Raw genomic sequence first — 13,777 nt, 5'->3', positions numbered from 1 at the left:
GAGGAAAATGAAGAAAAAGGAATGAAAGAAAGTAAGGACAGTCTAAGAGACCCCTGGGACATTAAACGCACCAACATTCTCATTATAGGGACCCAAGGAGGAGGAGAGAGAAAGGACCTGAGAAAATGTGTGAAGAGAGAATAGTTGAAAACATCCCTCACGTGGGAAAGGAAACAGTCACCTAGTCAAGGAGCTCAGAGAGTCCCAAGCAGGAGAAAGCTGAGGAGGAGCATGCTGAGACGCAGTCAGGCAATTTACAAAAATTAAAAAGCAACCAGGGAAAAGCAACAAATAGCATACAAAAGAACTCCCATAAGGTTATCAGCTGATTTCTCAGGAGAAACTCCACAGGCCAGAAGGGAGTGGCACCCTATATTTAAAGTGCTAAAAGGGAAGAACCTACAGCCAAGAAGACTCTACTCAGCAAGGCTCTTGTTCAGATTTGATGGAGAAATCAAAAGTTTTACAAACAAGCAAAAGCTAAGAGAATTCAGCATCACCAGACTACCTTTGCTAAAATGCTAAAGGAACTTCTCTAAGCAGAAAAGAGAAGGCCACAACTAGAAACAAGAAAATGATCAGTGAAAAACCTCACCAGTAAAGGCAAACATACAGTCAAGATCGGAAATCACCCCCCTTGCCCCACCACACACACACAACACCCACATACATGATACTGAAACTAATAATTTTGAGAGGAGGAGAACACAAAACACATCTGAAATTCAAAGATGAGCAACTTACAACAATCTTGTTCATATATATAGAATGCTATATCAAAACCCCACGGTAACTGAAAACCGAAAATACATGATAGACACACACAACAAAGAATAAATAACCCAACACAACACTAAAGGTTAGTCATCAAACCACAAGAGAACATAAAAGGAAAAGAAGTTAAAAAGCCTACAAAAACAAATGCAGAACAATTAGCAAAATGGCAGTAAGAATATACTAAATTACCTTAAATGCAAATAGACTATATGCTCTAATGAAAAGACACAGACTGGTTGAATGGATACAAAAATAAGATCTGGCATATACGCTGTTTACAAGAAACCCACCTCAGATGTAGGGACACATATAGACTGAAAGTGAGAGGATGGAAAAAGATATTCCATGCAAATGGAAATCAAAAGAAAACTGAAGCAGCAATATTCATATTGGACAAAATAGACTTTAAAATAAAGATTGTTAGAAGAGATAAAGAAGGACAGCATACAAAAATCAACAGATCAAAGAAGAAGACAGAACAATTATAAATATATATATGCACCCAACACAGGAGCACCTCATTATATAAGGCAAATGCTTATAGCCATGAAAGGAGAAACTGACAGCAACACAGTAACAGTGGGAGACTCTTAACGCCCCAGTCTCATCAATCAACAGATCATCCAGACAGAAAATCAACAAGGAAACACAGGTCTTAAATGACACATTCAACCACACTTAATGGATGTTTATAGAGCATTCCACGAAAAAGCAGAATACACATTCAAGTGCACATAAAACATTCTCCAGGACAAATCACAGGCTGGGCCACAAAGAGAATCTTAGTAAATTTAAGAAAATTGAAATCATATCAAGCATCTTTTCTGATCACAATGCTATGAGATTAGAAATAAACTACAAGAAAAACACTGTAAATAATACAAACATGTGCTGCTAAGTCGCTTCAGTTGTGTCCGACTCTGTGAGACCCCATAGACAGCAGCCCACCAGGCTCCCCCGTCCCTGGGATTCTCCAGGCAAGAACACTGGAGTGGGTTGCCATTTCCTTCTCCAATGCATGAAAGTGAAAAGCGAAAGTGAAGTTGCTCAGTCGTGTCCGATTCTTAGCGACCCCATGGACTGCAGCCCACCAGGCTCCTCCGTCCATGGGGTTTTCCAGGCAAGAGTGCTGGAGTGGGGTACCATTTGTGGAGAGTAAGTAATATGCTACTAAATAACCCAATGGGTTATAGCCAAAGGGTCACTGAAGAAATCAAAGAGGAAATTAAAAATATTTAAAGACAAATGAAAACAAAAGCATAATGATCCAAAACCTTTGGGACGCAGCAAAAGCAGTTCTAAGAGGGAACTTTATAGCAATATAATCTTATTCAGGGAACAAGAAAAATCTCAAATCTCTTAAGCTTACACCTAAATCAACTAGAAGAACAAACAAAACCCAAAGTTACTAGGAGGAAACAAAGCATAAAGATCAGAGCAGAAATAAATGAAATAGAAACAAACAATAGAAAAGACCAATGGTTCTTTGAAAAGACAAACAAAATTTATAAACCTTTATCCAGACTCATCAAGAAAAAAAGGGAGAGGACTCAAATAAAAAAATCAGAAATGAAAAAAGTTACAACAGATACCACTGAAATACAAAGGATCATAAGAGACTACTATATGCAAATAAAATGGACAACCTGGAATAAATGAACAGATCCTTTAAAAGGTACAATCTCCCAAGACTGAACTAGGAAGAGACAGAAAATATTAACAGACCAATCACAAGTACCGAAACTGAAACTGTGATTAAAAAACTCCCAACAAAAATTCAGGACCAGATGGCGTCACAGGAGAATTCTATCAAACATTTAGAAAAGAGTTAATACCTATTCTTCTAAAACTATTCCAAAAAATTGCAGAGGAAGGAATACTTCCAAATGCATTCTATAAGGCCACCATCACCCTGATTACCAAAACCAAAGATCACATACACACACACACACACACACATTAAAGGCCGACATCACTATGAACAAACACAGATGCAAAAATCATCAAAATACTAGCAATCTGAACCCAACAACACATTAAAAGGATTATACAACATGATCAAGTGGGATTTATTCCAGGGATGCAAAGATTTTTCAATATCTGGAAATTAATCAGTAGGATACATCACAATAAGAAACTGAATAAAAACCATATGATCATCTCAAGAGATGCAGAAAAAGCTTTTGCAAAGATTCAACATTAAGATAAAATCTCCAGAAAGTGAGTGTACAGGGAACATGTCTCAACATAAAAAAGGCCATATATGACAAACCTACAGCTAACGTTATACTCGACGGTGAAAGTCTGAAAGCATTTCCTCTAACATCAGGAACAAGACAAGGGTGTCTACTCTTGCCACTGTTACTCAACAAAGCTTTGGAAGTCCTAGCCACAGCAATCAGAGAAGAAAAAGAAATAAAGGAAACCAAAGTTGGGAAAGTAGGAGGAAAACTTCGACAGGAAAAGTCACTGTTGGCAGATGAAATACTACTACACATAGAAAATCCTAAAGATGCTACCAGAAAACGACCAGATTTCATCAATGAATTTGGTAAAGTTGCAGGATACAAAATGGATACATAGAAATCTACACATTTCTATACACTAACAACAGAAGATCAGAAGGAGAAATTAAGGAAACAATCCCATTTACCATTGTATCTAAAAGAATAAAATACCAAGAAATAAACCTACCTAAGGAGGCAAAAGTCCTATATTCAGCAAACTATAAGATGCTTAAAAAAAAATTGAAGATGACATAGAAAGATATACTATGTTCTTGGATTGGAAGAATCAATACTATTAAAATAACTACTCAAAGCAATCTACAGATTCAACCTAATCCCTATCAAATTACCAATGGAAGTTTTCATAGTACGAGAACAAAGAAAATTTTAATTTATAAGGAAACACAATGACCCCAAATAGCCAAAGCAATCTTGAGGAAGAAAAATGGAGCTGGAGGAATCAGGTCCCTGATTTCTTTCTTTTTTTTTTATTTTTTTTAATTTTATTTTTAAACTTTACAATATTGTATTAGTTTTGCCAAATATCGAAATGAATCCGCCACAGGTTCTGACTATACTACAAAGTGACACTAATCAAGACAGTATGGTCCTGGCACAAAAACAGAAATACAGACCAATGGAACAGGAGAGAACGCTCAGAAACAAAGCCACAGGATAAAATACAAAGAAGAAAAGACACGTTCCTCAATAAGCAGTGCTGGGAAATGGAGAGCTGCACATAAAAGAATGAAACAAGAACGTTTTGTAACACCATTCACAAAAATAAACTCAAAATGGATTGAAGACCTCAATTTAGAGTGACACTATAAAACTCTTAGAGGAAAACACAGAACATCCTTTGACAGAAACTGTAGCAAATGTCTTCTTGGATCCACATACTAATGAAAATTTTAAAAAAACAAACAAATGAGACCTAATTAAACTTAAAAGCTCTTGCACAGAAAAGAAAACCATAAACAAGATGAAAAGACAACACTTACTGAATGGAAGAATGTATTTGTAAAGGAAAAGCCCAGTAAAAGATTAATCTCTAAAATATATAAACAACTCGTGTAGATAAAAAAAAAAAAACACCACACACACAACCCAATTAAAAAACAGGCAGAAGACCTAAATAGACATTTCTCCAAAGAAAACATACAGATATCCAGAAAGCACATGAAAACATGCTCAAGAATGCTAATTATTAGAGAACTGCAAATCAAAACTAAAAATGAGGTATCACCTCACGCTGGTCAGAATGGCCATCGTCAAAGTCGGCAAAGAACAAATGTGGAGAAAAAGGAACCCTCCTAGCCTGTCTGTGGGCATGTAAATTGGTGCACACACTGTGGAGAACAGCATGAGTGAGTTAGTGATGGTCTCTCAGTCGTGCCTGACTCTGCAACCCCATGGACTGTAGCCCGCCAGGCTCCTCTGTCCATGGAATTCTCCAGCCAAGATACTGGAGTGGGTTGCCATTTCCTTCTCCAGGAGAATGGCATACACAGTCTTTAAAAATATTAAAAATAGAACTACTATAAGACCCAGCAATCTTGCTCTTGAGTATACGTCTGAAGAAAACCATAATTCAAAAAGACACAAACACCCCAGTGTTCACTGCAGCACTATTTACAACAGCCAAGATGTAGAACCTAAATGCCCATCAATGGAGGAATGGATAAAGAACATGCCACGTGTCTGTCCATGAGATTTCTCAGGCAAGAACAATGGAGCCGGTTCCAATTTCCTACTCCAAGAGATCTTCCTGACCCAGGGATCAAACCCAAGTCTCCTCCGCTGGCAGGTGGATTCTTTACCACTGAGCCACCAGGGGAGACTAAAAAAGACATTAACAAGTATCAGTGAGAACACTGACAAATTAGAACCTTCACACTCTGCTGGTAAGAATGTAAAACGCTGTAATAGATCTGGAAAACAGCTTGCACTTTCTTAAAACATTAAACATAAAAGTTGGGATATAACTCAATGGCTTCACTTCTAGGAATCTATACAAGAGAAGTGAAAACGTATGTCTACATGAAGCCTGGTCTGTGGCCATTTGCAGCAGTACTGCCCACTAACAAGGGAAACAGGGCAAACCCAAATGCTCTCCAGAGAATACTATTCAGCAATAAACAGGAAGAAAATACTGACACAGCCTGCAATATGGATCAACTTCAAAAACAAACTAAAAGAAGCCTGAGGCAGAAGAATACACAGTGCATACTTCCATTTACATAAAATATCCAGAAAAAGCAGCGAAATAAGTTTCTAAGTAAACTACTGACATTGAGCACCAATATACTCCAGTATTTTACATCTTACAACATTAGTGACTATCACGTCGCCTTATATTTCAAAATTTTTACTTGATAACAGTTTCAACCAGAGAAATATTCTATTAGTTAAGAAGCTCACCAGTGCCCAGCACATATCTAGTTTATATGCAGTTAAATCCTTTGTTAATCTCTCTCCTGCTATTTGACTTGGTCTGTTTTAATTCAGTTAATATCCACACTCAAAATGAGAAAGGCAGGAGAACATAACTATCAAATTCTGTAGTAGAGCCATTAACAGTGATAGAGCTTAAGTAACAAAATACTTTTAAAAATACTGTGTTTCAGCGATCCACAGAACTAGGATCTATAAAAAACAAGACTCATTCTAGGGCTTTTCTGGCAGCTCAGTGGTAAAGAATCTGCCTGCTAATGCCAAAGACATGGGTTTGATCCCTGGTCTGGGAAGATCCGTGTGCCACAACTACTGAAGCCCGTGCACCCGAGAGCTACTGCTCCTCGTGAGAAACCACCGCGATGAGCAGCCCCTGCACCATGACTGGAGAGCGGCCCCTGGTGGGCTGCAGTCCATGGGGTCGCTGAGAGTCAGACACGACTGAGAGACTTCACTTTCACTTTTCACTCTCATGCATTGGAGAAGGAAATGGCACCCCACTCCAGTGTTCTTGCATGGAGAATCCCAGGGACTGCGGAGGCTGGTAGGCTGCAGTCCATGGGGTCGCTGAGAGTTGGATACGACTGAGCGACTTCCCTTTCGCTTTTCACCTTCATGCATTGGAGAAGGAAACGGCAACCCACTCCAGTGTTCTTGCCTGGAGAATCCCAGGGACGGGGGAACCTGGTGGGCTGCCATCTATGGGGTCGCACAGAGTTGGACACGACTGAAATGACTTAGCAGCAGCAGCATTGTTACCAAGGGCAAATTTTTAAGCCCTTCACAGTTTATTAAGCTTTCACACATGCCATATCACCTGACTCCCACAACCACTTAATATCATTACTAGTTAATTCAATACTACACAGTAACCATTTCTTGGAAGCATTCATCAACAAAGTTATGTTTATTATTATAAATAAATATTAGCTGTGATGCTAATGAGAGGGGAAAATATTATAAAGACTTAAAGGTTAACCTAAGTCAACTGAGGCATAAAAGAATATGCTTTAGAAGAGTTATCTTCTTGGAAAAAAAAGTTGGGAAACCACTCATCAGGAATTATATAAAAAGAGTCTCTACCCTGTCTCTTTCTCTGTCGGCCCCTACCACCTTTATTCTTTATTTTTCAGAGACAAGCTTAGGACACTCCTAGCCCACACTGAGGGGTGACTGCCATTACCTGAATACCAGGGAAATGAGGTTAAAGGCTCTGGAATTATTCAGCCGGAGCAAAAGAGATTTAACAACTGACTGCATATGTAAGGTTCTATTGTACTGAGGAAAGTGACAAGGTGTTTTACAAAATTAAAACAGGACATGAGTTTAAGCTGGCTACTGACAAAAGTACTACAGAAAAACCATGACAATTTTTCTGACAGTGAAAATTTACGAGTAGAATGCTTAAGGACCTTTATTAAAAAGGATTTTTGTAAGTAGGATAATTTCCTATTAAATGAAGTCATCTAAGTAAAGCTTCTGCTGTTTCAACACTTTGAAAAGAACAAGTCAAGGAAGGGTTAACTCTAACATTACCATTGGAGCCACGGGGGGTCTGGGTGCCTGCCCTTCACTGTTCCCTGGAGGCTGGGTCACCCCATCAGGGTGTGAAGATGGTGCTGTAGGAAGCTGGGAGCTGGCTGCAAGGTGCTGAGATAATTCTGTTTTATGGCTCTTCTCTGATCCATCCAATCTGCTACTTCTCTCTATGGCAATCAGGTCACGGATTTTTTGCAGCTGCTCCACTGAAGCTTTTTTAGGAAAGATAAGATGTGTTTCTCCCTGTAGTTCAAAAAATTAGGAAAATATATATGAAATGGAGCCAATACTATAGATACTTTATAGTCTCTATAGCCAATACTATCATACTTTAACAATCATTCTCTTTGTACCATTATGGCACTTTTTAAAAAAAATTACAGGAAAAGGTATACCAGAAAATTAAGAAAATCTGTCTCTTTTTTAGCATCAAATGTTTAGCCTATCTTATTGGTTCAAAAGATCTTTAAAAACATTCCATCTTTTAGGAATACTGTAGTAAGTCAGAAAGCCTCCTAAAAACTGCAAAAAAAAAAGCACATTTCTATCTTCTCTGTAACAGGATTTGATAAAACTATTCTCCATGAAATTTCCTACAAGATAATGATACTATAGATACGGCCATTCAAAATGACCACTGGTCACATAAAACCAATACCAAGTTCTATACCAACCTTTGAATCTTCTCAAGTCTTTAAGAATAGCTGCATGATTAGAAGTCTATGGGGTCCACTAATTCTTCCAAGGTAACAAAAATTACACCCTGATGGTCATTTCAAAACTACAGATTGCTATTTAGTAATACAAAGGTGATACAAACCAACCAACCAAACAAACAAAAAAATCCAATTCTTTAAGAAGTGATTCAGTTAATGAATTCACATAATACAGAGTGCTCTAAAGTACAATAAACATTACAACAAAGCTCACAATGTACAACAGTCGGCAAATTACAAAACAAAAACAAAAAGTAAAATGAGAATTTATTCAATCGAGGTTTAAGGTGTTGAGAACCAACAGTATTAAAACAGTAATTCCCCCAACTGCAAATGGGAGAAAACAGTTATAAAGTGCAGCAGACCAACCTGCAGATCCTGAGCATTTAAATTAAACTCCACAATTGAGAATGACTATATTTCCCTACTGATGGCGGATCTACAGGAATCAACTGACCAAGACCTTAGTCGATAACGACATGAAGATCAATCCCAAGTGAATCCTTTTTAAAAAGCCAAGAGAGGTCAGCGATCTCCATATATTACCCAAAACAGCCATTAAAAAAGATTACTATCATTTATTGCATTTATGTCTTTCTAGGTACTGTGCACACATTACCTAAAGAATTCTTATAGCCACCTTGAAAGGTAGGTACTAGGTTTAGCCCCGCTTTTCATATGAAAATATGAAGGCTCAGAAGTTAAATAACCTGCTTGATGTTCTGAATAACCTCAATGAAAGGATTCACATAACCGTAATTGCTACGCTGTAACTACCTCCATCCGAGACTGAACAGAGATCAAATCCCACAAGCTTGTACAAACAGTTGGAAGGGTAGAGCAAAGTATTAATGACTGTTGCCATGATCACACACACGATGACTGGCACAAAATGGAACATGCTGGATTTTCCAACATGAGAAAGGAACCACCTACTACCTATGACAAGGTCTAGAAAGAGAAACCAGACGCCTGGTTTAAAACCAAACAAGGAGGCCTCTGATCTCACATGGTAAGCAGGCAACACAGAGGAAAGCAGACGACACCATGGACAGGTAACAGGGAGCCCCACAGGCAGCAGTCTGCCTGGTCAACAGCTCAGAGAGGCCCCCCTAATACAGTGGGGGGGAGGCTGTCCCTTCCATCTTCTAAGGACCAGTCCTGAAAGAATGTGTGATTATGAACGAAGTGTCCGTACCAAAAAGTTTAATCAACAGCACTGCATTTTCACAAAAGGACAAAACTATAGGCTTAATGCATGAGATCAAACAACATTTTAAGAAACCAACCAGGATTCCAATATTTGACAAAATCTATGTTTCTCAATGCATTCTTGCTGAGATGATTCTCACTGCTGGGTGTAAGTCAACCCAGTCCCTGCCCAATAAATGCTGGTGACATCTTCCAGTCACCCAGACAACTAAAACTACGATGCCCACTCCTCCCTGGGGGTGGGTACGGCTCCTGGTGAGAACCACTCCACTAAGCTGGCCTAATGGGTCACCCATCCTGTGAATCCCAGTCTTTCTCCACCTCCTCCTCAGAATTTTCATAAAACAGAATAGTCTGAAAATTTCAGGATAGGTCTTGGATTCCCACTGCACCTCGAAGCCCACCAAGTCTCTTTCTGGAAGCAAAGTTCAGTTTCAGTTCTACTGGCTAACACTGATAAAACATTTACTTCTACAGGTCCTGAAGTGTGAAGTCCAAAGCCAGCCAGTAACTCTAAATATAAATTAGTCTGAAAACACGATAACCTTTTCTGAGATTGTGATTCCATTTGTGTCGAATACTACTCCAACTCTCAACCTGGCTGTCACCTGGCACCGGTATAACCAAACTACAACAAGTCTGCCTGGGGTGGAGGGGTTGTCTGCAGTGTGGGATTTCACTGCTGAAACCAGTACATTCCCAGGCAATTGCAACAGCTGGCCACCTCTCCTGGAACTCAAATATCTGCTGAAAGATAAATCTGATTCCACTGACTCTTTAACAATAAACTTTAACTAGTAGTCTCCAGTTGTCATTTACTTGAAAGTGAAAGTCGCTCAGTCATGTCCTACTCTTTGCGACCCCATGGACTATACAGTCCATGGAATTCTCCAGGCAGGAATACTGGAGTGGGTAGGCTTTCCCTTCTCCAGGGGATCTTCCCAACCCAAGGATCGAACCCAGGTCTCCCACATCCCAGGCAGATTCTTTTTTTTTTTTTAATTAATTTACTTTTATTGAAGGATAAATGCTTTACAGAATTTTGCTGTTTTATGTCAAACCTCAACAGGAATCAGCCATAGGTATACGTGTATCTCCTTCCCTTTGAACCTCCTTCCCATCTTCCTCCCCATTCCACCCCTCTAGGTTAATACAGAGCCCCTGTTCGGGTGTCCTGAGCCAAACAGCAAATTCCCATTGGCTATCTCTTTTACATATGGTAATGTAAGTTTCCATGTTACTCTTTCCATCATCCCACTCTCTCCTCCCCTCTCCCCATGTCCCTAAGTCTATTCTCTATGTCTATTTCTCCACTGCTGCCCCGTAAATAAATTCTTACCATTTTTCTAGATTCCATATATATGCATTATAATATTTATGATTTATATATATCATATAATTTGTGATTATATGACATTTATCTTTCTCTGACTTACTTCACTTTGTATAATAGGTTCTAGATTCATCCACCTCATTAGAACTGACTCAAATGTGTTCCTTTTTATGGCTGAGTAATATTCCATTGTGTATATGTACCACAACTTCTTTATCCATTCATCTGTCAATGGACATTGAGGTTGCTTCCATGTTCTAGCTATTGTAAATAGTGCTGCAATGAACAATGGAATACATTGAACAATGGAATACAGTGTCTCTTTCAATTTTGGTTTCCTCAGGGTATATGCCTAGGAGTGGGATTGCTCGGTCATATGGTGGTTTTATTACTGCTTTTTAAGGAATCTCCACACCGTCTTCCATATAGGCTGTATCAATTCACATTCCCACCAACAGTGCAAGAGGACTCCCTTTCTCCACACCCTCTCCAGCATTTATTGTTTGTAGACTTTTTGATAATGGCCATTCTGACTGGTGTGAGGTGATATCTCATTGTAGTTTTGATTTGCATTTCTCTAATAATGAGTGATGCTGAGCATCTTTTCATGTGTTTGTTAGCCATCTTTATGTATTCTTTGGAGAAATGTGTGTCTGAGTCTTTTTCCCATTTTTTGATTGGGTTGTTTTTCTGGTACTGAGTTGTATGAGTTGCTTGTATATTTTGGAAATTAATCCTTTGTCCACAGACAGATTCTTTATCAACTGAGCCACCAGGAAAGCCCAAGCATACTGGAGTGGGTAGCCTATCCCTTCTCCAGGGGATCTTCCCCACCCAAGAATCATTTACTTAATTTTCCTGTCATTTGACTCAAAAATTTGCATTTCCTTGAACAAAATCAGCTATTTTCTCAATTTTCCCTGTCTATACTTTTAACTTCTTTATGTTCAGATGCCTGTGAGCAGCTACAAGCAGATGACACAATAATTGACACTACCCTGGCCCTCTCCTTTGCAATCACCATAGCCTTCTTCACTCTCTGACACCTCTACTTGAATATTTAACAGTGTACCAGTTACAACTATCTAAAAGACAGCTAGTAGTTTTTCTTCCTCTGATACCTGCTACCCTCCAGACTTTTCTGTCTCAGTGAATGGAACTCCCATCCACTCAGTTGCTCAAACCAAAACCTAGATGTCACCCTGACTTCTTCCTTTCCCTCATACTCCACATCTAATTTATCAGCAAGTCCCACAGACTCTGCTTCAAAAAACAAATCCTGGATCCTTCCACTCCCTCACTCCCATTGCTGTCGGTCTTTAATCCAACAAATGTTTACTGAGTACCTATGTGTACTGGTCCTTCCCCAGGAGCCAGAGCACACCACAGACAGAAAGCCCGCCCTCGCAGAACTCACACAAACCACTGCCATTTCTCAGGCAGACAAAAACAATAAGCTTTCTACCTGGCCCCGGAGCTCAGCCCTCACCCTCATGCAGAACATTCAGAATATTCTCTGTACAATGGCTAGAGCAGTCTTTAAAAATATTCTTCCCTGCTTAAAACCTTTCACTGGCTTCCCATCCCACTTGTCACCAAGTCGTTTTTACCACAGTTCCCCAAACTCCATGCCCACACCTCTGCCTGCCTCTGTGGCAAAGCTACACCTGCCAGAAGTCCTCTGCACAGGCCACTCTCTGCGACCAGAAAGCCCTCACCCGAGAGCGTCAGAGACCTGAACTGCTTCTCCTCACTCAGCAGCTCAAACGTGATCTCCGGGGCTTTGCCGACCACTCTTCCTTACATGGCTGCCCCCACCTACGGTGGCTTATGATGTCTTTTCAAGACGTACTTCATATGTTTTCACATCTGTCTGTCTGCCTTATTGGAATTCAAGCTCCAAGTGAGATGGGATCTGTTACCTCTTCACCACTGGATTCCTAAGGCCTGAAGCTGACGGGGGAAGGGAAGCAGAGAGGTGGGGAGGCAAGTGCACCCAGGGCCACTCAGTGAGTGTACCTCCTGAACAGCGGCCACAGCCTTGCCAGCCCTGACTGCTACTGACCACTCAGTCTTTAGATCCAGGTCTGATGTCTTTCAGTACTCCATAAACTAGAAATGGCTAAGCACAGGCGTACACACAGAAAGCTCATCATCTGGACAGCTCCTTTCCTGTGTCATAAAATTAAACTATGCCACAGACTCCACAAGATGGAAACACCAAACTTTTTGTCTGACCTAAAAATAAAAACAAACACAAAACTCTTGAGAGTCTTCTCTTCTGTCACAGAAGAGAACCCTTATGTGTGGCAGCTAAACTCGACCTTTCTGTTTTTACCCTTTTCATTTCTTCCTGGAGACAGGGGGTCGGAGGCCATTCTTCTGTGCTCACATAGCAGATTTTGGCTAAAAGTCTAAGATGAGCCAGAATTTAGTCCTTGGGTTGCACGTCTGACCTCCCTAAAGGACGGAGATGGTAAGAATTCTCCCCATGGGAGAGCAGTTATATTTTACTGTGATTTTAAAGTATATTTACTGCGATTTTTCAATGTCCAATAAGTGAAGAAATAACTAGTTCCACAGCTTTCCTGAACGAATCAATTAAAAAACATTATCTTGTTTAGAAATCACTGGTCAACACTACAATGAATGCTCTGTACATAAACTGCAGAGAAAGCCATGAACACACTTACCTCTTCAAATCCCATTTCGAATAAACATTCAACAGCTCCTCTGACAGGCAAGAGTCGAGTAGAAAAAGTTGTGTTTCCAATCCGGATAGATCTATATTTTTCATCATTAGGGTTTCTGATTTAAAAAAAAAAAAGTCTGATTATATATAACAATTTATAATTTTCACCATGTTTTTATATTCTTTCTACGTTTTATACTGGCTATATTCCCTCAAGGCAGGAGAGAGCCTGACTTTACAGAGACGTTACAGACAGCCGGTGTGGAAGGACACCCTGATCTGGTGATTCTTCCCTCAGGGCACATTTAGCACAGTATCACTGTTTACCTTCACAGCTGATCATATTAATGCTGCCAGGAGGGAACATACATACAACTTTCTATTTCTGTGCTGTTAAAATTAGAGACCTTTATGAGTTTTGGGACTGCTAAGAAAAAAACTCAAGTAAGCTCCAGACACGGGCAGCAAGTTTTGCCTGTTTTGTTCTGATAGATCTCAATCATCAAGGATAACTTAACCTGACACGTAGATGGTATTAATAATTTAT

At 39.7% G+C, this 13,777-nt stretch overlaps 1 protein-coding gene across 5 annotated transcripts in view; it reads right to left on the bottom strand.

The window, feature by feature from the left end:
- The window catches only part of NGLY1 (N-glycanase 1), a 58,446-nt gene that overhangs the window by 37,097 nt on the left and 7,572 nt on the right, over window positions 1-13,777 (bottom strand). For 4 of the 5 annotated variants that reach the window (XM_019953481.2, XM_019953483.2, XM_070781532.1 and 1 more), the window contains exons 2-3: window positions 13,232-13,346; window positions 7,275-7,520 (exon numbers count right to left, since the gene is read on the bottom strand). In XM_019953481.2, the coding sequence (XP_019809040.2) occupies window positions 7,275-7,520; window positions 13,232-13,346 (361 nt within the window). The remainder of the gene's footprint in view (window positions 1-7,274; window positions 7,521-13,231; window positions 13,347-13,777) is intronic. The other variant, XM_070781533.1, reaches the window with a different exon arrangement.

This window comes from Bos indicus, chromosome 27 (assembly GCF_029378745.1).
Source record: "Bos indicus isolate NIAB-ARS_2022 breed Sahiwal x Tharparkar chromosome 27, NIAB-ARS_B.indTharparkar_mat_pri_1.0, whole genome shotgun sequence".
Classification (NCBI taxonomy): domain Eukaryota; kingdom Metazoa; phylum Chordata; class Mammalia; order Artiodactyla; family Bovidae; genus Bos; species Bos indicus.
The sequence above is the reverse complement of the archived record's forward strand: the minus strand, read 5'-3'. Positions and strand labels throughout refer to the sequence as shown.